Source organism: Amblyomma maculatum, chromosome 1, assembly GCF_055883805.1.
Source record: "Amblyomma maculatum isolate TAMU_Amacu chromosome 1, ASM5588380v1, whole genome shotgun sequence".
Lineage (NCBI taxonomy): Eukaryota > Metazoa > Arthropoda > Arachnida > Ixodida > Ixodidae > Amblyomma > Amblyomma maculatum.
The window spans coordinates 229880254-229903621 of NC_139344.1; the positions used below are offsets into that span (position 1 = coordinate 229880254).

Sequence of the window (23368 nt, forward strand, 5' to 3'; positions counted from 1 at the left end):
TGCATTTCTGTGTGCAGTGATTGCACAAATGGTGAATACAATTTAGTAGGTTATAGTAGTAAACTGCCAACAGCTCATTATGAGAACAATGCTAGTGCGGCCTTACTTGCTGGAAATGGAAATGTTCATACGAATATATGTCTCAAGTGGACTTTAAACTGAGACCACTTGCATCAAAGTAGTTACCAAGTGCAATCCACTTGTGGGACCAACCCACAATGTTTACATTAAAGTGGTTTTCAAGTGGAACTTTGGAGACCAAAAGGAGATCACTTGCACTAAAGTGGTTAACAAGTGGAACCACTCTGTTGCAAGTAGCTTCACTTTTAATATCAGTTTGAGTTTTCATCTGGATCATACACACACATGCCATACAAAAAAGCTGTTAAGTATGCAGTCACAAACCAGTGGCTTTTTTTTTATTTCTCTGTGGAACTTGCACAGTGTACATCTCAATTACCCATCTAGGTGACAAGGAAATTCAGCTTTTTTTGTGATTTCGGTGCACAAAGCACTTTTGTTAGGTACCCTGTAAATGTTTGTTTCTCCAGTGCCTGTTTTGTCATTGACTCGTTCCATGGTCTTCGCATGTGTACCCAGAATTAGAAACTTGTGCATATTATTGTTTTCTTTGCAATCTTTTATGTTTCTTCGGGCTCCCTGTATTGGCTGTTTCTTCATGAGAATGTGAAGCTATAAGTTAATATATTATTTTTTTTTTCCAGGAGTATGAAGCACTCAAACAGTTCTGACAACCCAGTTAATGAAGAAGATGGCGAGAGTGCCAAGGGCTTGAAACGGATGCGTTTGGGTGACATGGATCAACCTTACAGTGTAATTCTTTGTGTGTCATGTTGTATGGCAGACGGTCTTGTGTGTATTTTGTATAATATTTGTGTTTTCTTTGTAATTTGTCCCGCAGGCTTTGCTTCAATCATTCAAGGAGAATGTATTAGGAAAACTTCAGATGCTGGAGGGCCGTTTGGATACTTTAAGTGACCAATGCCAGACACTGGAAGACAAAATTGAGTTGCTGTCAACAGCTGTAAAAGAGCACACATCATCTTCGTCTTCTCATCTTGGCAGGTATGTCCATTCATTAGCACTTGCTGTTGGACTAGTTGATTCATAATGAATGTAGCATGCCTCAGAGACAGAAGACAGACGGACAGAACAAGTGCCTATCTTGTGTCCTTATCTCTTGTCGTCTGGGGGATGCACTTAATGTATTAGTAATAGAAATATATGTATCCATCCAGGTATAACAAGCATTTGATGTTTACTTTTAGAGGTAAATATTTGGGCAGTGTTTCTAATTTAAAATTCTTGTCTTTTCAGCACTGGAGGTAATACCTTTTTATTACTTTGACTGGGCTCTGGCAACAACCTTAATATCCTGGTGTCATAGGGTCTTCTGCAATCGTCTCATTGGATGAAGAGCCTGTAACAGCGTTTGCAGCTGGTTCAAGTGTGACCCTCATAGCACTCAACACTGAAGGTAATAATGTTTCTCCTAAGGCGTGTGCTGGTACCTGTTGCAAGGGAACCAACTATATGGCACAGTTATTTATTGTCAGGCTGCATTGGTGATACGCTACACTACCGACAAGGGGTACGGCACGGCCCAATGCTGAGACTGGCCCATCCCTATGCTCAGACTTAGGGCTTGGCCAGGTCCTGGCCTGACCTGCTATGAGTGCAGTTGAAGCAATGACGACACAGAAGGGAATAAGTCCGCTGTTCATGGGAAGAAACGATGCCATCATTATTTTGTGGATGAGCATTTATAGCGGAGAACAACAACCAAGCCTGCACTGGAAGGGAGGGAGCTACAGAGGGGGTAGCAGCAGTGCAAGGCCACAATGAGTGATATATATATTGAAAGGGGGGTTTTACTGTGTTTTAACAGGGGTAATAGCCCTCTCGAAGTTGTACGGCGAACCACGCAAGAACACAGCCAGTCTAGGCCTCCACAAGCGAGCTCGAGTAGCGCAGCGGCACTTCGTCATTCTTATCCTTGTCTTCGTGATATTCTCGCCTAGTTCATCCTCGTCTTCATAATATAATCGCATAGTTCACTACAATTTCCACCAGAGCGAAGAGGAGCCATCCTGACGACCTATGGTGAGGGCAAGAGGAGCGGATTGTAGTATGTTTTGAGGCGGCTCATGTGCACAGTTTCGTGGCCGCGATGACGCATGTCTAAAGAGGGAGTGAGTGGCTCCACGATGTAATTCACAAGGGAGGTTTGGCGGGCAATGCAGTAGGGGCCGTGGTACTCGGTTCGAAATTTTGATGACAATCCTGGTGGGGTGCCAGGAACCCAGAGCCAAACAAGGGATCCTGCAGGAAAAACGTGTGGCGTCTGATCTCTGTCGTGGTGATGCTTTTGGCGGCCCTGAGATTCCGATGTAAAACTCCGGGCCAACTGGCAACATTCCTCCGCATGTTTGGCAACGTCTGAAAGGAGAGTCCACTCGGAGGAGTTGGGACGATATGGTAAAATAGTGTCCATCGTGGACGACGCCTCGCGCCCATAAAGGAGGAAGAAAGGGCTAAATCCAGTGGTTGACTGCGTGGCAGTGTTGTAAGCGTACGTCGCGAAAGGAAGAACAGCGTCCCAGTTAGTCTGATCGGCGGCAACGTACATCGTCAGCATATTTCCGAGAGTACGATTGAAGCGCTCAGTCAGCCCGTTTGTTTGAGGGTGATAGGCTGGGGTGGTCCGATGTATGATGCGACATTCGGCCAAAAGAGCATCAACGACTTTGGAAAGGAAGACGCGTCCTCGGCCACTCAGCAGCTCTCGCGGCGCGCTGTGGCGAAGAACAAAATGATGTAGCAAGAACAGGGCAACTTCACGGGCAGTAACGGCGGGTAAAGCGGCGGTCTCGGCATTCCGGGTGAGGTGGTCGATACCGACGATAATCCGCCGGTTCCCAGAAACCGTGCTGGGAAGTAGCCCTTAAAGGTCAACGCCAATGCGGTCAAACGGGCGGTCCGGGCATGGAAGTGGTTGTAAGGGGCCAGAAGCACGCGGTGGGGATGACTTCCGGCGCTGACAGGCGATGCAGGAGCGGACGTATTTGCGAATATAACCGTACATGCCGCGCCAATAGTAGCGTTGAGAAATTCTTTGAAATGTCTTGACTACACCAGGATGGGCACACTGAGGGTCGGCATGGAAAGAGGTGCAAATTCATGTCGTAAATGGCGGGGAATGACGAGAAGCCACTGTTGACCATCAGGCATATAATTGCAGCGGTACAGAAGACCGTCTCGTAGGGCAAAGTGTGGTGCTTGACGGCGTAAAGTCCAAGTGGACACGCTTTTGGTAAGAGATGCGAGCCACGGGTGTTTGCGCTGCCCCGCAGGCATGTCAGCGATGGTTAGAGAGGAGAGGACGGGATCAGCCGCCGTGGAGCAAGCAGGTTCGTTGGCAAGGGGAGAACGAGACAGAGCGTCGGCGTCCATGTGTTTGCGGCCAGAGCGATATATAACGCGGATGTCAAATTCCCGAAGGCGGAGAGCCCATCGTGCGAGGCGGCCGGACAAGTTCTTAAGAGAGGACAGCTAACATAACGCGTGGTGGTCCGTGGCGACTTCGAACTGGCGACCGTACAGACAGGGTCGGAATTTCGTTAGTGCCCACACAATTGCCAAACACTCCTTTTCCGTAACTGAGTAATTGCATTCAGCTTTAGAGAGGACCCGACTCGCGTACATGACGACGTATTCGTGAAAGCTATTTTTCCATTGTGCCATGACAGCTCTGAGGCCAACACCACTCCCATCAGTATGGACCTCGGTGGGGGCTGTCGGGTCGTAGTGGCGAAGGATTGGTGGCGAAGTCAAAAGATGGTGCAATGCGATGAACGCTTCGTCGCACTCGACCGACCACGCAGTTAGGTCACTGTTTCCTCCGAGTAGTTTTGTCAGGGGTGCAATTATAGAAGCAAAATTTCGCGCGAAGCACCGAAAATAGGAGCATAGACCTATGAAGCTTCGAAGTTGCTTGAGCGAGACTGGCTTATGAAACTCCGCCACTGCGCGAAGCTTGGCCGGATCAGGGCGAACACCTTCCTTAGAGACGATGTGCCCCAAAATGGTCAGCTCCCTGGCACCGAAGTGACACTTCTTGAGATTCAGTTGCAGGCCGACGTCAGTAAGGCAAACCAAAACTTGCTGCAAGCAGGTGCATAGAGAAGTCGGTGGAAAAGACAACAATGTCGTCCAAGTAGCAGAGGCAGATGTGCCACTTGAACTTCCGCAAGATGTTATCCATCATCCTCTCGAATGTGGCGGGCGCATCGCGCAGACCGAAGGGCATCACGTTAAATTCATAGAGGCCATCCGGCGTCACAAATGCGGTCTTCTCTCTGTCACAGGCGGCCATTGGCACTTGCCAGTAACCGGAATGTAAATCAAGAGACGAAAAGTACTCGGCACCTTGGAGGCAATCAAGAGCGTCGTCTATACGCGGAAGGGGGTAATTGTCCTTGTGGGTAATTTTGTTGAGGCGCCGGTAATCGACACAAAAGCGAAACGAACTATCTTTCTTCTTTACTAGCACCACTGGTGAAGACCAAGGGCTTTGAGATGGACGGATTACACCACGTTATAGCATGTTCTCAACTTGCTCATTGATCACGTGACGCTCTGCCGCTGACACACAATAGGGGCGCTGTCGAAAAGGCGAGTTAGAGCCGGCCTGAATGTGATGCGCGACTGTGGAAGTGCGGCCGAGAGGTGTGTGGGCGGCATCGAAGGTGAAGCGAAACATCTGTAAAAGGGCCACAAGCTGTGTACGGTAGGTGGAAGGAAGAGAGTCATCGATGGCGGTTCGGAAGAAGTCGTCTGGCAACGAATCAGGCTTCGGATCGGACTGCAGAGCATCGATGTAGTTACTATGGTAGGTCTCGGAGGCGTCCAGGTCAGAGAGAAGGTGGGCTGGTTCAATAGAACCGGGAGATTCCCCATGTCGCAGAGTAATTGGGCGCGGAGACGGATTGTAGATGAGTAGCTTCGTGAAGCCACCGTGAACATCGAGCACAGCAGACGGCAGCGGCAGGTGCCTGCGGTGGATGAAGGATGCAGACGGTGTAAATAAAACACTAATGGCTGACACGGCAGGACACGAAAGAGGCACAAGGGCACAAGCCTCTGGTGCTACGTCGACATCTTCATCGATGGTGAGCTTTTGAGGACACACTGAACGGTTGTCGTCGGGTGGTGCGTCGCACAGTGCAGAAAATTCTGCTTCATCTCGGGCGCAATCGATCGCATAGTTCACTACAATATATATATATATATGGTGCCGCTGCTATGTTCTCTGGGCTCTGACGCAAGAGAGGATTCCGTGTACCTCAGTGCGAGCTGCAGTAGAGACCCATGAGAAGCAGCGGCATGGCACGAGTTTCGAAACGGTTACCTAAACATCTGCGACTGTTCTACCAAAGTGGAAGTCAATACACCTGCATGTGGCCCTTCTCTTATGCCATTGACGGCTGGCAGAACATCCGTTCACATTGAGAATGGTGTGTAGAGGGGAACTGACATCAGGGGCGAACTCGGATGCTTGCATGTGAGAAATGTGATTGGTTTTTGTTGTGTGTATTCTAGACTGGGCAATCCCTACCCAAAAGTCCAAGACAAATATACTCTGGCCTGGGCCCAACCCAAGCCTGAGTCAAAGGGTCTCCATGTGGCCCAAGCCTGGCCCACCAGGCTCGGGCCATGTGGAGGCCTTGAGACAAATAATGAGCTATGCTACAGCATGAAAGTTAGTAGGGCTGTGTGGCAATGTTACCAAATTGATATCTTTCTTAGAAAAGTGAAAACTACCAATTCGTATTTAACTGATTTGACTGCAGTAAGACCTGGCCCAGCTACATTTTTGGCTGCATGTACAGTAATTGCCGAATAAGTGATGTTCGTTCGGCGATTTAACGAATATTTTACTGTTTGTTGTGCATGATTACTGCACTTTTCAAACTTGCACATTTCATGTCTCATAGTGGAAAATTTTATGGGAATAGTGTTTTTTTTAAATAAAATTCTCGGTTTTCATCATATTTTGTAAACATTGCGAAAACTCAGTCTTTTACTGCACATTGGAGGTTCTAAAGCTTGCGAGTTGAAACACTCAGATCTGAAATGGTATCTACCCTGTCAGTGTGGTGCAGTGGTAGGGTGCTCGACTATTGTGCCCAAGGATGCGGGATCGAATCCCGGCCTCGGCGGCTGCTTTTCGGTGGAGGCGAAAAGCTAGGCGCCCATGTGCTATGCGATGTCAGTGCACGTTAAAAGAACCCGAGGTGGTCAAAATTTCCGGAGCCCTCCACTACGCCGTCTCTCATAGCCTAAGTTTAAGTTGCTTGGGACGTTAAACTGACGTTAAACTGAACAAACCATAACTGAAATGGGATCTTTTCTTCATGTACAGGAAATCGTCCAGTCTTTACAAACTCTGCATATTTTGGAATGTGTGGTCATGTTATTTCAAGTTGCATATTTAAGACCTTGAATTAAGCACAAGGTCTAAGTAGAAGCATATCAAGTTGTTAAACTGAAGTAATCCGCATCTCTTGTATTGGTTTAAAAGCTGCCTTGCAGGATTGTATTATTCAGTATTTTTATTCACTATACTTCTGAAAACCCTCTATTGAAGATAGTACAGTAAAACCATGTTAATTTGAAGTCATTGGGGCTTTAAACAATGTTGGAATTAACAAAATTTTTGAATTATATGGATGGCCAAAAAAATCTGGCTTAGGCAAAAATTGCTTTGAGAGAATGCGCTGCGCTTACCCCCACTTCCTCCCGCCATTGCATGTGTTGTGGTTTCCCACTGGATGGTATTACAGCGTGCAACCTATTATAATGCCAGCAAATACCAAAGTGCTCCATCCTGCCTTCCACACTTGAGTAGGCCTGAATGACTTGTGGCAAATCTGTGCTGTTTGCCCAGCCATGTAGTCTCAGATTCTGCAGCACGCACACGCTCCTGAGATTATTATCAGAAGTTGCTCTCATGCTACCTACTGTTTGTCAAAGGGAGTAACGACCAGCGTGAACGAGCCAGACATACAGCGGGAAATTCGAAATTTCTACAGTGCAGCTGCATGCGCATGCGCCCTGCCGGGGACAGGTTCCATAACGGGGCATGTACTAACTGCTGCTCGTCTGTAGCTACCTTATATGCGGCTAATCAGTCAGCCAAATTTTTAACGGTCGTTTTTCTGGAGGTGGGCTTGGGGGGACGGGACAGCACTTAAATAATCAATATGTCGACAATCTAACCCTCTAAGCCACAGCACACCATTAATATAAATGGTACAGTCCTATGTTGAGCTCAGTCACTCCACCACGTTTGTGGAACAAGGGTAGAGTCCACACGGCATGCATAGCGGCAAGTGGTGCGCTGGGATCGTCCATAGCTGTGCTGCAGGGAAACACAACTCTGCTGCAGCCATGTTGTGCTTCAGCTTTTTTTTTTTTTTCCTGGGGGGTCTAGAGTTGAGGTGCTATGACTCATCGAGCATCAACATTGCTTTGCGGCACTGCTTCACGAATCTGAGGGGCTGTTGCTTCATTGATTTGCAGTGAAATTGGGATCAGGAATTACCTAAGTCTTCGAATCAACCTGGTTGATGCTGGCTGATGCTTTTAAATATTGGGTCAGGTTTACATTAGCAATTACGCAGCGGCAGGAATTTCTTGATTTTTCCGAGATTTCAGATTAACCGAGTTTGAATTATCGAGCTTTTACTGTACTTAGAAGGGAGTACTGGCACACAAAAATATAACAGAACTAATGAACAAACAAATGCAGTGAAGCAATATTAGGCAGTAAATAAGTAAACAGATGCTAGCATTAATGCGGTATAGATGCGATAGTAATATTTAGAATATACAGCAGTCAATGAATAACAATTTGAAGGTTGTTCACGTGATGTCAGGGCTTCTATTTTTTTTCATTTAACATGCATCTTCAGTGGTGTAAGCCGTAGCAGGAGATAAACCAAATAGACATGCTCTGTAGTAGCCTTTCGCTGTGTTGCATAGATGCCAAAATTTGTGGCCATTACGGCTTTAGTGCATATCCCCTATAGAGCAGGTACAAGCGAGAGGTGTGAAAAATGCTATTTAAGAAGCAAAAACAAAAGCATATAAACTGACTTAATTTTAGTGCGTAGTACTAGTCAGCGATACGTTTAATGAGCTCTGGAAATTTGGTAATGTCGACTTCTATTGCGGTGTGTAATGGTAGGTTATTCCAGTAAACTGTAGTGGTAAACTATGGATGGTGTAGCGAAATCAAGTGCATTTAACTTTGTATGGTTGATTGAGGTGCTGGAAAAGTCGTTATGAAGAGAAGTCGAAGCATGCAAATTTGGAAACGTGGCAGGCTATCAGTTGTGCATGTGCTTTTTAATGCTGCCACGCCACATAGTGTGGGTAAATAAGGAGATTAATTTAGCACTATGGCTTTGCAGGATTTTGATACTATATGTGTTGTTTGCTTGGTTCGGGTCGCATATAGCTGAGGCATACTGAATTTGAGGTAGTATTGGAGTAATAAATGTTAGTTTTTAAGGCGTGAAGGGGGTGTGTTTCAGATTGCATTTAAAAAGGTCTAAAAAGTGGTTAGTGGCTGTCAAGATGAAGTATCAGTGAATTCCTTGTATGTAGTTTATCAGTAATCAGCTTATTCAGCAGGTTAGGGGCATACTTACCACCATGCAGGTTTAGTTACGTGTACTAGTGTAACGCCTTTGATTGCAGCTTTAGTGGCTTATGTCATCTATATGAGGCCTACCATGTTGTTGCATTTGCCTTTCAAGTTGTGTATATATCAGCTTGTGTTTTGTTGATTGGCTGTGCACAGTGCAGAAGTGTTTGTTCAGAATTGTACACACTGCTTTTTTTTTTTTGTAATTGCTTGACAACATTTTTATAAGTCATGAGCTTCCGTGTTTCCTGATGGCAGCTGTTGTTTCGTTAGTTGTCAAAAAACGTTGGTAAAGAAGATACCTGCAGCTATTATGTGGGGCTAGGTGACTGCATCAGTGAAAGCAACAGCTTTTCCAATGTATCAAAGGAGGCAACATGAAAGCAAAGGAGCCTCAGGCAAAGTGTGCTCTTAATTTTTCTGTAATTGTCCCTTGCCTTTTGACCACTGTAATATGGCGACACATATAACCTAATCTTGAAGAACCATTGAGGACAGATTGAAGTTGACCTGTGTGGGTAGACTACGGCACTCTGATTCTCTCTGGAAAGGGAGCTCTCATTAAGCAAAAAAATAAATATGGGTGCTGCCATCACTGGCTGATTTTGCAAGTATACTGCGTGAATCGACACTGAATTTTAGATGCCAATGCCACCAATCTCAGAAGCTATGTTACACTGCCGTCTGCTTCAAAATAGTGACAATTAGTCCTTTTTGACTTCGATGTGACGAGCTTGATGTTTGTGGTGGGAAAATCTTTAATTTTGGTTTTCTTGGCCTTAAATGGTTTTTTTTTTTTTTTGGTGCTGTACAAATAATAACACAGAAGAAGCCACAGAATCAACTTGCACTGAGAGCAATAACTGGATCTATGTTGTCTCTCGAGTTATTTAAATAATTTTTGGCTTCTGTGGCAGTGCGTTTGGCCAGAATAAGGTACAGGCGCATTTGGAATTTTATACTTTGCAGCATCTACTATAACCGTTTTGATTCTTGCCACTTTTGTGTTTGCTGCAGCGGATTACCCTCAGGGTTCGTGGCTCGGAGATGAGAACAATCCGGAAATGAGAGTGCGCTGCCCCATAAACCCAACCACTTTGTTCCACATCAACAACACGTGCTGTACGCCTGAGAAGATGGCATTGACTTTGCTTGACCATCTGTTTGACAGAGAGACCCAGGCTTGCTCGAACATTTCAGGTTCAGGGAAACACAAAAAGCAACAGCTGGACCCCCTGATGATCTATGGCATTCGATGTAAGTAATTGCAACTAGGTTTAGGTTTTGTTATGGCTTACGTTGTTTTCTTCCGTTTCTAGGCATGCCATCTATGCTTGGAGCTATGCTTAAGAGTAAAATCACACCATCATATTGAGTGAAGTGACTTAAGTTTTATGGCAACAAATGTGCTCTGTCGTGAAGTCTGATATTTTATAAAATTGCTCATACTTATGGACTACCTTTTATGATTGCATTCGGTTTACTTGTGTAGTTCTTCCCATCATAAAATATTTGCATTGCTCTGTTCTACTTTAAATCGTGCTATATGCAGAATTTATAATTTATTATGTATGTGTAGCAAGCCTTGAAATAACCTTGGGTGCACAAGCATTGGAAGCATTATAAGGAACTATTGTTTTGGATAGTGTTATCTGCTACTGACCCAATTGATATGATTTTTTCTGCCAAGGAAAATTTGCTTATGCATTCTGAAAACAGTATGACATATTTGTAATCAGCTGCTGAGAACATTTTCAATAGCTGTGACTTGGTAACGTAAGCCACCTTTGATGTGAATGAGTGAATTTTTTCTTTTAGTTGCCATCTGTGTGGAACTTGCACAAAAGTTGATAAGAGACTGTTAATGCTGTGCTAGGCAGGTGTTCTCAAACTTGAACGCCAGCAGCTGTTTATATGTGCCAAGGACTCTCCCCGGTCACATTCTGTTGTCACAAGCATCACAATCAGGCGATGTTACTTTTGTATGGACCCTTCCAAGTTTTTTTTTTTATTTATTTAACTTTTGTGATTGTTTGTTTTCTTGCTTCAGGCAGTTATTAAATGCGCACCTCTCACTTGCGCTTAGACCTCCACGTCCTAAACAAGATTGCAGAAAACAGTCACAAGACTAACGTTCCATCTCGTTTACGTGCTCGACCAGTGCCACCTGGACTGGAATTGGGGTGACCGGCCAGGTTGTGAACAGAGAAGTGCAATGGCTCACCTGGCTTTCATTGCCTGTTTACCGCTTCCTGCTCTGGTGGCAGCATGGCATAGGCATATTTCCTTACATAGGCAGACACTGATTTTTTGGTGCAGATGGGCTTGCCAGGCTGCAAAACTTTGCCCTGGTATCATGGACATCGTTTTAATACCCAGAAAAATGCTGTGAGATGATCATATTTTTTTTTAAGATTGGCTTGGCTAACTCGGTTGTGTGGCCTATGCTTTCCATCACCACATACAAGAGTGCATGTACCCCAACTTGTGTTGCCGTCCGTGCGCACTGTGCCTCTGTTTACATCTTTTTGCTGGCATTCTAGACCTATAATGATGGAGTAACTTTACTTGCTGCAAACTTCGCACAGCGAGCTGCCACTGGCACTCTTGTGAAAACATAAGCTGGCAGTACATGCAGTATCTTAGCAAGCTGTGAAGATTTGTGCTGCAGATGGTGCCAACGCTAATGGTGTGAAACTGGGGAATGAGGCAGGATAAAAAGAGCAAATGCTCTGAAATGAGTTTTAACAAGAGCCAGGTACTCTGCCTGGTCCACCTGCACCACGAGAAGTGGGACGAGGGAAAATATTGAGTGATGGTATGGCTCTGCCAGCAAATTCAGTATTGTGCGAAAGCATCCAAATCTCGGCTGTCCATCCACGTTTAAAGACCTGCCAACTAATTTTTGGGTGGGCCACTCAAATTTCACTAGTGAGTCAAGTCTGTGTTGATTGTGCGCCAACTCAATTTTCAAATTGTGCAAAGTCACTTTTAGGGGTGGACAACGTCCATTAGTCAAACGATCTGTCGCCTTTAGCGAACCGAAGGCAGTGCATGCGATACCGGTGCATTTGGATCGACTGCGTACGAATGAAAGTTAATGAAGATGATGACTTGCAATGCGCAGTGTGAGTGAATGACAGTTAAACACATGGGGTGATAGAGTGCGGCAATAGCTATGAGGTTTTATACTTCCCATAAGAAATTCCTGGGTTTGAATTTGCTGTGCTCCAACATTTCTTTTGCTTCTCGGAGCTCGGGATAGGCTTCGCACAAAATTCATCATTGGGTTTAATTGTGTTAAGTAGTGCTTTGCACTAAAAGTGGCAGGGAGAGGCAGTCTTGCTTGGGTGCTCGCGGATCCCACAAAAGCAGCCCATGAGACAAGTTTGAGAACCGCTGTGCTAGCACATTCGGGTGACGCGGCTTTTGTATGTGTTTTCTAGTGCACTGAGGATTTTGGGCTACACGCACCAGTGTTTTCTACTAGTGTGGAATCAAGGATATTAGATGTCCCCAAGAGTGGGACCAAATTGAAACGGAAGTTTTCCCGAGATGAGCATTACATTGTAACATTGGTTACTTCCTTGATAGGCTAATTTTGTTGTACGTTTTCTTAACTTTAAGTAACAAACTCACGTAGCTATTTTGTAAACAGCGTGTTGAATTGGAGAGCACAAAAGAAAATGGTCATCATTGCAGTTTTTGGGAGGGGGGTTGCATTCTGCAAAACAGTACTTTTTCATTTTTTCATAGGTTATAATAGAATTTGCACTAGTTATATGTAGTTATATATCATAGTAAACCTTCTACATTACAAAAGCTGTACAAATGCTTGCACTAGTTATATGTAGTTATATATCATAGTAAACCTTCTACATTACAAAAGCTGTACAAATGCTTGCAGATATGTTTTGTTTCTTCAATTTTTCATTGATGGGTGCATGAATATTGTGTATTTAATATTCAACTCATAGAGTATCCATTAACTCCTAACATATATTTCTTTGCCAAGCAGTAGCATTTTTGCTTTTAAATATGACCTGATTGTTGCACATAATGTGATCCAATTTTTTTTCTACCTACACTGTGAAAAGCAGTCTGTCAGCTTGTTTGCATTGAAAAAGAATGACTCTTGTGTTCTTATTTTTGTTTACTGGTGGCTGCCTTTTGCTAGAAAAGCCTTTATTTTTATTTTTCTAAGCACTTAAATCTTGTTTTTTCTAGGCCATCTGAAGCATTTATTTGATGTGACCAATTCTGACTGGGACAGAATTAAGCTGAATATAGATTCAAAATGTCGCACTGCATTCCGACGCAAGAGGAAGGGTCTTCCTTTGAATCCAAAGGTGAGCTTGAATACAGTAGAACCCCGCTACAGTAAACTTGGATATAGTAAAGTGAAACGGAAGTCCCAGTTAATCTTTCTTAGACAACTGTGCATTTTTCTCCCTTTATAGTAAAGATGTTTCTGGTAAAAAACGGTTATAGTAAAGTGCGCCTGGCCGCGGCGACGGCTCCCACGATATGACATCGCCACCCGCGCACTATCTAGAATCGTGAGGCAAAGATTTTTTGTATTTGAAAACAGAAAAATAACACAGAGTGTTCGTTTAAGCGGCTTTACCATCACGCTTAGCAGCATTCAGGAGAAGCCTACTTTACGGAGGCCTTAAAGTTCTGAGGGCAAGCAGCACGTAGGAAAACAAAAAAGTAAAGCTGCCTACAAATATGGAACAAAGGCAGCGTGGTCTGTTCAGAAAGTAGAGAGTAAAAGTGCAGCAAGAAATAGGGAAGGGGAAGAAACGGGCAAACATTCACTGCACTGTGCAGCATGAAGCATGAGGCAGCGGAGGCAAAAAGTAAAGGTGCAGCGAGTGCGGTCTTACAGTACTTGACTGCCACGTGCATTTATCATTTATTGCCTTTTAAAAGATATAAACAGTAAAAAGTGACGCCATGTTCATGGCACGTTGTCCTCATGCTTAAGAGGTACTTCCACAAGATGTAAAAAATTTTTATAACAAAAACAAAATTGCACGAAGAAATAATAAAAGTGAGATGGAAGGTATTTCAGAGTTTTTTTTCATTAAGCAACAAGTCATTTTCAGTAAGTGCCTATTTAATTACCAGACAGCATCTTCAGGACCATGTCATCACCAACAACTGATATAGTAAAGGCCCTGATACAGTAAATATTTTTGCTGGTCCCAGTGACTTTACTATAAAGGGGTTCTACTGTATTTGCCAGACAAAATGACTGACGGTAGTTGTGCATCTGCTGTGAATGATAGTTGCACCCTGTTTGCCACATCTTAATTATGAGAAATTGCTGCTTTTCCTTCATCATTGTCACATTTTAAACCTTGACCCTCTCCAATTCTCATTCCATAAAATATGCTAGCATTCCCTTACCTTTGCTTGTCTGTTTTTACCGTTCCTTACTCACTATATAAAAAACATATGCCCTCATGTGTTCGATAGCACTCGCTTTCAGCTATGGTTGAGTTAGTTTTTCATTGTGTCGACATATGCCTACATGACCGAGTAATAAATGTAGTTACAAGTCCTCAACCCTCTAAGGGAATTGTGAAAATTGTGCGCGGCTATCATAGTTTGATAAAAGTTTACACTTACAGGAGTGGTGGAAAATGCAACCACATCATTTGGCTTGTACATGCCTGAAGCTTTGAGCAGTGCTCCATATATGTAGCTGTTGGAGTAACTCCAAAACTTATAAATTGCATGCCAGATTTGTTGCTGTTGCTTTGGAATATAGGCCTTTTATTATCATAAGAACATAAGAGTGAAACAATACTACTGGAGTTTCCTTTGCACAGAAAACTCCAAACACAAGAAAGAACAAAAAGGAAAAGTAGAGCCAGTATGGCATGCCCAACTGGAATTTTGTGCTCATCCATGTGTGAAGTTACTCTTGACATCCAGTTTGAGTGATGTGGGCTTTCGTCAAGGTACTGTTGAAATTGTGCACCATTGTCAATACTGTTATCTGATATATAGGCCAATATCGTACATGCAATATCTACAGGCATCCTGGGCATTGACGTATATTTCTTAATGCTTTTTGTAACTTGCACGGCTCACTGGTGGGAGTAAGAACGTTTGTTGGGACTCTTTTTACCAGGTAAAATGTATGATTGGAACAGGTCTAATAGTAGAACCCTGCTATAGCAAACTTGGGTAAAGTTCAGTGATATAGTAAAGCGAAACTGAAGTCCCAGTTTATCTTCCATTGACGACTGCACATTTTTTCCTCATTATAGTAAAGATGTTCTTGATAAAAATCGGTTATAGTGAAATGCCTGTGGCTGCAGCGTGATAGCTCCCTCAAAATGACATCGCTGCACCCGCGCTACCTAGGCTCTGGATTCGAGAGGCAAAAAAAATTTATTTTTAATGGCTTTACTACCAGGCTTACCAGCATTGAAAAGAAGCCAACTTTACGTAGGCCTTGGAGCAGTGAGGGAAAGCATGTGGTGCATAGGGAAAAAAAAAAAAAGTAAAGCTGGCTACGAACATGGAAAGAAGGCAGCGCGGTCCTTTAAGAAAGTAAAAAAAGTAAAAGTGCAGGGAGAAGCAGGGAAGGCAAGGAACTGCCGAACATTCGCAGCACCGTGCAGTGCGAAGCACGAGGCAGCGGTGACACGGAAGTGGAGGCACGGCGTGTGCGCTTTTGCCATGCTTGACTATCGCACGCATTTCTAATCTATTGCTTCTTAAATGACAAAAACAGTGGAAGATAATGCCATGTTTATGCAAGTCTTCAATTTTCACATGAAATCAAACTCTGCTGTATTCGCTACTTTGTTGCATTCATGCTAAAGAGGTACTTCCACAAGATGTAAACAACAATCTTATTACTAAAAAAATAAAATTGCACAGAGACAATAAGAGAGGGTTGAAAGGTATTTTAGAGAATTTTTTTATAAAGCAACAAGACGTGTTCAGTAAATAGCCATTTAATTACCAGACAGCATCTTCAGGGTCGTGCCATCATCAATTACTGATATAGTAAAGACCCTGATATAGTAAAGGTTTCTGGCGGTCTGACTTTACTATAAAGGGTTCCACTTTGAAATTAACTATAGATTTTACGCCTGAAGAGAAATGTTTCTCGCGGTGACCAAATGTAATGGGAAAGTAAAAATTGGCTTCGGCTAACATATATGCTTGGTGGCATAGACACTCTGGCTCCTGTTGGGGAGAATGCTCAGAAATAAACAGCCTGATAATAAACAGCTTGCCAAATGGTCTGCCTGCATTATCGACTGGAAGATTGAAGAATATGCTATGTGTGCATGGCACACCAACTTATTTCTATCATTTCTATTTATGGTCATGTTTGTAATCAGCACTAGCCAATCTTGATACAGCAATGACACAGTCTTTAGGTGTGCCCCAAATTGCAGCTCTCTGTATATCCTCGAGTCATTATCACGGCACTTTTACGGTCATAGCTATTATCAGAGCGTCTGGCTTTATCCCACAGTCCGAAGGCACATTTTATGATTTTGTCACTACATGCATCTGTATAGTAAAAAGTCTTGTTACAAAAAGGATTGATGGCACTCTGTCTGAGACTGGCGCAACTAGGCCAGTTGCTCATTGGTACTACCAGCTCTTGCAGAGTGCCAGCTGTCAGTATATCAGGGCGTCTAGCAACCGGGAAAACCGGTAAAACCAGGAATCGTCGGGGAAATTTCATGCACCGGGAAAAATCAGGAAAATGTCAGGTTAACAATAACAAATTTCGCCAAGTCAGGGAAAATGGCACGATATATTCTGCAGTGCATTTTCATTTTAAGGTGGTGCACAGCAGGTAGGTTATTCATGCAGACTTTTTTTTTCTTTTTTGTACTGAGCGGGCGGCCGCCACCGCGGCCGCGCTAATACTTCCATGTCCACAATCGCGAATTCATACTTGCGTCGCATTCCACGCTGATGGTGAGGTGAAACTCGCGTTGGGTTGCTGACTTCCCTGACAGAACGGATGTTGCGCCGACCACTCAACACAGTGCGCCGGCTCCGCCGTAGACTAGTACACAGCGGCGGCGTCAACTCGAAGTGTACCGTGATCCGGGAGGCGCTGTAATTTGAACCCGCATTGTCATCATGGAGCAGCGTTGTTGATGTTTGCAAAACAGGTTCTGATGGCACACTTGTGGCCGATGTCTTCTGGTTTTTGTTCCACGCCCATTTCTTACGGCTTCCAAAGGCTCGTTGCGCGCACGGTTACAATTTACTGTTTCCTGGCATCTCGATCGCAAGGAAAAACTCTGCATAAAGCGGTACATCGAGAAGCACGAGCGAAACGTAGACGCGCACCAAGAGGCAGCGACGATGGCGAACGCAAAACGGAATATGGCGCGCCGATCGTGCCAGCCAATGGGAGACTCGCGTGAGAACTAATCAGATACCATAAACGGCCTTTGGAAAACGGGCGCAAGCAGCCAGTCCGCTTGAGTGAAGCCATTTTGAGATGACGCACCAAGAAAACAGTTTCAAACCAAGCCCAAGATGGCGGCGATCGGCTAGCTGCAATGCCCGCGGCGCGCGGGAATTTCGAACGGTCTCTTTTCGGGGGGCATTTTGTGGCTGACGTGATGTTTTGAAAGCCGATTTTATCGCATTTCCTAAACGAATTCAGCGTTAATAATTTGATCAAATTAACTCTTTGGGCCAGTTAATTCATACTTAGCACATAAAAAAAACCAGTGCAAAAAACGGGGACAAAGGAACACAAAGCGAGTGGAAACCTGTACACAACACCAGTCTTACAGCTGACAAATGGGTCTCTATGTTTCACCCCACATTCTTGCTTCTTCGATTCTCGTTCCCTTTGAATAGCCGGGCAAATCCTCTTCATCTTGAGCGGGGCGGTCAATGCAACATCAACACCATACCTCTTGCCAACATTTTTGAGGCCATGTGAAATCCTATTCACATGGCCTCAAAAATGTTGGCAAGAGGAAGATTTCGCATGGCCTCAAAAATGTTGGCAAGAGGTACGGTGTTGATGTTGCATTGACCGCCCCGCTCAAGATGAGGAGGATTTGCCCGGCTATTCAAAGGGAACGAGAATCGAAGAAACAAGAATGTGGGGTGAAACATAGAGACCCATTTGTCAGCTGTAAGACTGGTGTTGTGTACAGGCTTCCACTCTCTTGTGGAGCCTCTTATATAGGACAAACAGGGCGCTGTATTAACAAGAGACTACTAGAACACCGAAATAACTTGGAAAGTGGCAAGGACAAAACATTTGTGGTCTCACATTGCCATTCCTGGGGACAATGAAGAAGGAAAACAAGAAGTGTACTCCCATATTTGACCAGGTTAGAATTTTGTATCGCCACAAAGAAAAGTTAACAAGAAAACTGGTTGAATTATATTTCATTTCAAGGGACATTAGGCGCGCTAGCAAGACTTCTCTTGCTCTTTCAAGCAAAGCGATTTCTTTTTTGAGTGACTTTTTGTGTAGCAGATGAACATGGGTTGTTTCAAGCGAAGGCTTCATTTTCATCACATTTGTTTTTGTCTGGGCCTTGGAGTAAAGTCTTAGGTTGAGTTGTGAGTCAGCGCTTGTCCTGTAGCTTCCTTTTATCTTGTCTTGTGTTCCTGTTGGCGCTGTTTATATTAACAATGGATGTTTACCAACTCGCCCTACAAAGTATCTTGCGAAGATGTCGAGTATGCTTGACTTGCCGCTAGTTGCGGTGAGTGCCTCAACAGCAGTTAGTTAATCGCATTTGTGAAACAGTTTGTTGGCAGTAAGGGCCTTGGCTGCAGTGGATAGGTTAGAAAGCGCCATGATACGGTGTGCTTTGAAAAAGCAGATGCAGATTGGAGTTTTTAAAAAAATAAACGCTGTCTTTTGATTGATTTTGTATTTTTGTTCGTGTAATATAAGAAGTCCACTTACTACATTCTTCAGATATAATGAACACAATCAACGTGACTGTCAGGCTCTTTATAAGTGGGCTCGACTGTGTTGCACTCCCTGGTGCCATATATGATTCCTACTTCCAGGTTCCTACTTCCATTGCAGGTGGCAGACTTAGTTCTCTCCTTTATCTTGCACGCACCACTGCTTGCACCAGTGCTGCTACGGAAGATATAGTGGCGGGGGAGGTGGGTAGCCAGTCATTCATTGATGCCCCTCATAACTATTGGCAGTGCGCTGCTGGATACAGCGTGGATGTTTGTGCAATTTGTCATTGGCTGACGCATAAGTTCTGCAAATAGTGGTAGCTTTTGTCCGGACAATATGGCTCTGATGTGGAAAAGCCATTCGATTGCCATGTGCACCAATGCCCTTCCAGCAACAGCTCTACTTTGTCACATCAATCGTAGCCCAGGAAGCTACCAGAAACCTGCCGTCTGATGGCTTGCAGCCGCTAATCAGTTCATATCAAGTGTTTTTCAGGTAACCTCCTGAATCCTCAATGCCCTGCAGTCTGTTACCTGCCCAGTGACATTGCCCTCTTCAGTGCCCTGGATGATGCTATCCTCCTAAGAAAGGAGCACCTGTAGCACTGCACGCGTGCTCTTGTCCATGTGCGGTAACCTTGTCTTGCAGCCTTACCCGTGCGAAGGAGGTTGCACTTCGGAGGATCTAAGTCGTGGTTTCCCTCACTGTTGCCATTACTCGAGAGTGGCCTTAATTTCAGCACTTATATATCCCCGTCCCGAGTTTCCTGCCTGCAATTCCCAAAAGGCTGAGGCCGACAGAATTCAGCATCTGTCAGCAGCAAGTCTCCAGTCAGCCGTGCAACAACGGTATTAATCAATTAGGCGTGGGAACAATGAGAAAACGGCACCGGGCTTCAGTTGTGCTGATTTAATTGGGATCCCAATCGCTGCCAAGATTCGATGATTGTCATTGAAACGAAAATCATCAGGGCAAAACATAGCTGATTCCAAAGGCAAGAAAGTTTTCCTTTTCATGACAGAGACCCTCTGCACTGAAAGTTTCTTATCCTCTGGGAAACTAAAAAGCACCATGTTGCCTGGACCACTAATGTTCACACAACGAAAAGCCATGCTGATAGCCACTGGTCATTTTATGCACTCATAAGAATGTTTGTTTTTAAAAGCACAAGGAAAATATTTTTAGAACGTCGAACGACATTTATTTTACAAGTGAGTAAAAGAGGCTCACAGTCTGAGGGCGCCACTCCGCAACAGCTGCATAGCTACTGGATGACCTCGTGTAATCTTTTAACACGTGGAACCTTCAGTACAGAATGATCGAACTGGAGAAAACAAATGGCACCAGCAGCAGATTGCGCTGATCCGTCGGTCATTAAAATACGGGATGGAGTGATGCAAGCGTGCAAAACGCGTGGCCGGCCTGTATTCCGCAACTGACGTCACATCCGCCTGTTCCGCAGTATCGGCGCCCCACTCCCGGCAGCAAAGAGGGCGTGCCCGCGGTGCGTTTTTAACAAGCGATTTCGTCTTTTCTTATCGAGAGAATTTAGAAATAATTGACACACGATTAATAAAACCCCTTCTTTCCAATCACCTAATTTTATGCAATTTGAAAAACCGTTTCAGCTTCCTTTTAAGCTCATGATAGCAGCCTTTACAACTACAACTGTGAACGGCCAGGTATGGTTCCCCAAGCTTTTCCAGGAAGAGCGCATGCTCTTGCAAGGAGCAGTTCCAAGGGGCAGTAGTGAATTAAAATTGAGATGAACTGAAATATACACTGGCAAGAACATGATGCAGATGACTGTAGAGGGCTGGTTGAAGGTTTCCTGCCTCATCATCATCACGTGCACATTGCTGCCCCCTTCCCTTATCTCACCCCTTCCTCACACTTGCCCTTGCCAATTATTTTGTGCTTATCTTCCCTCTTCATTGCCCTGCTGCATGAAGCCTCTGAAGATGAGGGAGAGGATGCCCTTTTGAGGGCACCCTTACCCTCATTCTCGTGGGCAGACAGCTATATACAATAAACATAGGCACCCTGATGAGGGTGTCTGTGTTTATTGTATATAGCTATGTTGGTTAAACATCCAAGTGAACGAATAAGTAAAGCACTGAACCTAGCTGCTATGTTTGAATTACAGCTATGTCAGTTAAAAACACAAGGTAGTCGGCAAGGGTACTTTTCTGACTGGATGTGTGGAAGATAAAGTAAAAAAGACTGATAGCTGGATTTGTAGCTTTTGTATCCTCTGTTTGTTTTCTGCCAGAACTGGGTCATTTTTGCAGATGGTGCAGGTTAAATAGAAGTTTTTATTTTATTTTTTAACAGAGCAACTTCACAAATTCACTTCAGACGAAGTTGCCACTGAGGCAGAAATATGACCAGAAAACTTACTTGATGTTGCAAATATGGCATGTCCACACAACTTGTATGGAAAATACTCAATAATTTGTTTTTTAACAACACAATTGTTAAGCATTTGATAAACTTTAATGACTAAATTGTGTTCTAGTGCTATTCAGGTTTGCTGGATATATTTCTTGGTGCCTTTTGGTTGAATAAATTATTGCATTGCTTCAAACGGTGACTTCACTCGGGTATCGTTTGCCTGTATGGCACTGGATCAAAAATGCATAAATGAACTGGTACCATCAGGAGGCTTATTGCATATTACTGGCAGCATGCTTAGGACAGCTTGATTCTGTCATCACAAGAAGTGCATAAGAGCTACTTCAGGGAATATTTTCTTGAGTTGCCGTTTCCTTTTTCTTCGTGTGAAACTTGGCTCTTTTTACTTGCTCTCTCCTTGCTGGTTCTTTTTACCTTTTCTTTGCTGACTCACTAAGGCATGGCCCCACTCCAGCTTCTGTCGTCGCTTTGCGGCCCACTCTGAAGTGTTGTCCTTTTTGACTGGTGGCATTTCGTGGAAGTGTTCGTAGTTTTGTGTAATTAGTACAGCGCATGTCTGTCCAGGTGTCCAGTGCATCCTTGGGAACAACACCTACTGCTCAGAAGGTTGGGGTTACCCAGAATGAGCCAGAGGTGTCAGATGACAGCATTAACAGCATTGAACTGGTGCCTCATGCCTCAGAGTTTTGCACCTTCTCGCTCCAAACTATTGAGGATGGAAACAGTGAGGAGGCGGAGTTAGCAGCAGCTGCTGCTGCGGCCGTCTCAGAGGGGCAGGTGGGACAATCATTTTATTATTGCATCAGTCTTTTTCATGCTGGTCACCACTGTGTGGTGGTTCTTGGGCTAACTCATGGTATTTTTGTGGGAAAGAAATGGGAATTCATTGAGATTATTTGTGTACTTCCTTCCAAAATTCCAATGTTTGCTGAAATTGCCTAATCTTGTGATGCTGGTTGAATGGTATTATGGCTTGATGGCCATTTTGTTCTGAGCCCAGAGTTGAGAAGTAAGCTTTTCATGACTGAAGGTGTGCTTAATTGCTGAGCAACCATAGCTAAATAATTTATGCTGTGTGCATGTTCAGCCTTGGAATTGTTTAGAATGTTTTGTTTGCAGGCACTGTAATCCTTTTACATGTGCAGGCAAATAAAATATTCATATGGTCAGTGCAGATATGTGGTGTTTTTCATATGATTCATGCATCCCTTTTCAAGGCATGAAAATTGCAGTAGTGAACAAAAAGATATTATATATTCTATTCTTTCTTAAAAAGCCAAGATGTTCTGGAAAATCTATTATTGCTATTTCTGAAAATATCTTGATGCAATAATGCCCTTTCCTGTGAGGAGGTGCTCTGGCTGCAATTGTCTCATTTCAGTTAGTTTTTCATCGTTGGTTTTTCATGTGCGTCTCCAATTGCATTCATTTTCTGCCTGTTCTAAGTTATTTTTAACTTGCTATCGCTGTGGCGTATTGTGTAGGTGCATGTATCACTGAAGACTTTTTAAGCAACGGGCTAGATGTCTAGTCTCGACGACTGCTCAAATGGCAATTATCTGTGGCGGCAACCTTAAGGAAAAACCATCAGCCTTCAGTACTTTTAGACTGACTCATTAGGTGGCATGCTAGCTTTGAAGAGTTATAGATTCATAGGAAGTTTGGTTTCTGGATCTTCACCTGGACAGACCTAATCAACAAAGAAGTTTGTTGAGAAATGTATCATTCTTGTGAGCTGGGAAAACTTTGGTCTCTCTCTCTTATTGACATTTATAAAGATTATCCCCTGGCATTAAAATCGAGTGGCCCCATGGAGTATGGAACGTCATGTGCCATGTGCCAAGCTAAATGATGGGAGTGCAGGTGAATATCAGCACACCTGTGAAAAGAATGAGTTTTTCCAAGATGATATAGGCATGCGAACACCTGGTGTTGATAGGTGATGTATGGATAATAATGATTTTGTTATAAGAATCGAAGTTCCTGCCTTGTGAGAATGACAAGATTTGTTGTGTGCTTTGCCTAAGGACCTCATCATGTTTTTACTTTAAACCACAGAAGCGGAAGTGTTACTGTTTAGGCCTGGTTCTCTTATCGTGGAGGTGGTCTTCACCAGATTTGGGGTGTAATTAGTAAATGTTCATCAGGCAATTGTTGGAAAGATTATGATTCTATAGGGACACAAGAATTTGGACTCAGTATTTGTACAGAATGACCTAAAACGCTATTCTTTGCTTGTGAGAAATTTGTATCAGGAGAGGAGTATAGAC

At 43.9% G+C, this 23368-nt stretch overlaps 1 protein-coding gene across 1 annotated transcript in view; it reads left to right on the forward strand.

The window, feature by feature from the left end:
* The window catches only part of LOC146205865 (protein BANP-like), a 54062-nt gene that overhangs the window by 21292 nt on the left and 9402 nt on the right, over positions 1 to 23368 (forward strand). The window contains exons 2-7 of the mRNA XM_084590518.1: positions 726 to 834; positions 923 to 1096; positions 1393 to 1498; positions 9752 to 9991; positions 12962 to 13083; positions 21663 to 21875. Of these exons, the coding sequence (XP_084446644.1) occupies positions 726 to 834; positions 923 to 1096; positions 1393 to 1498; positions 9752 to 9991; positions 12962 to 13083; positions 21663 to 21875 (964 nt within the window). The remainder of the gene's footprint in view (positions 1 to 725; positions 835 to 922; positions 1097 to 1392; positions 1499 to 9751; positions 9992 to 12961; positions 13084 to 21662; positions 21876 to 23368) is intronic.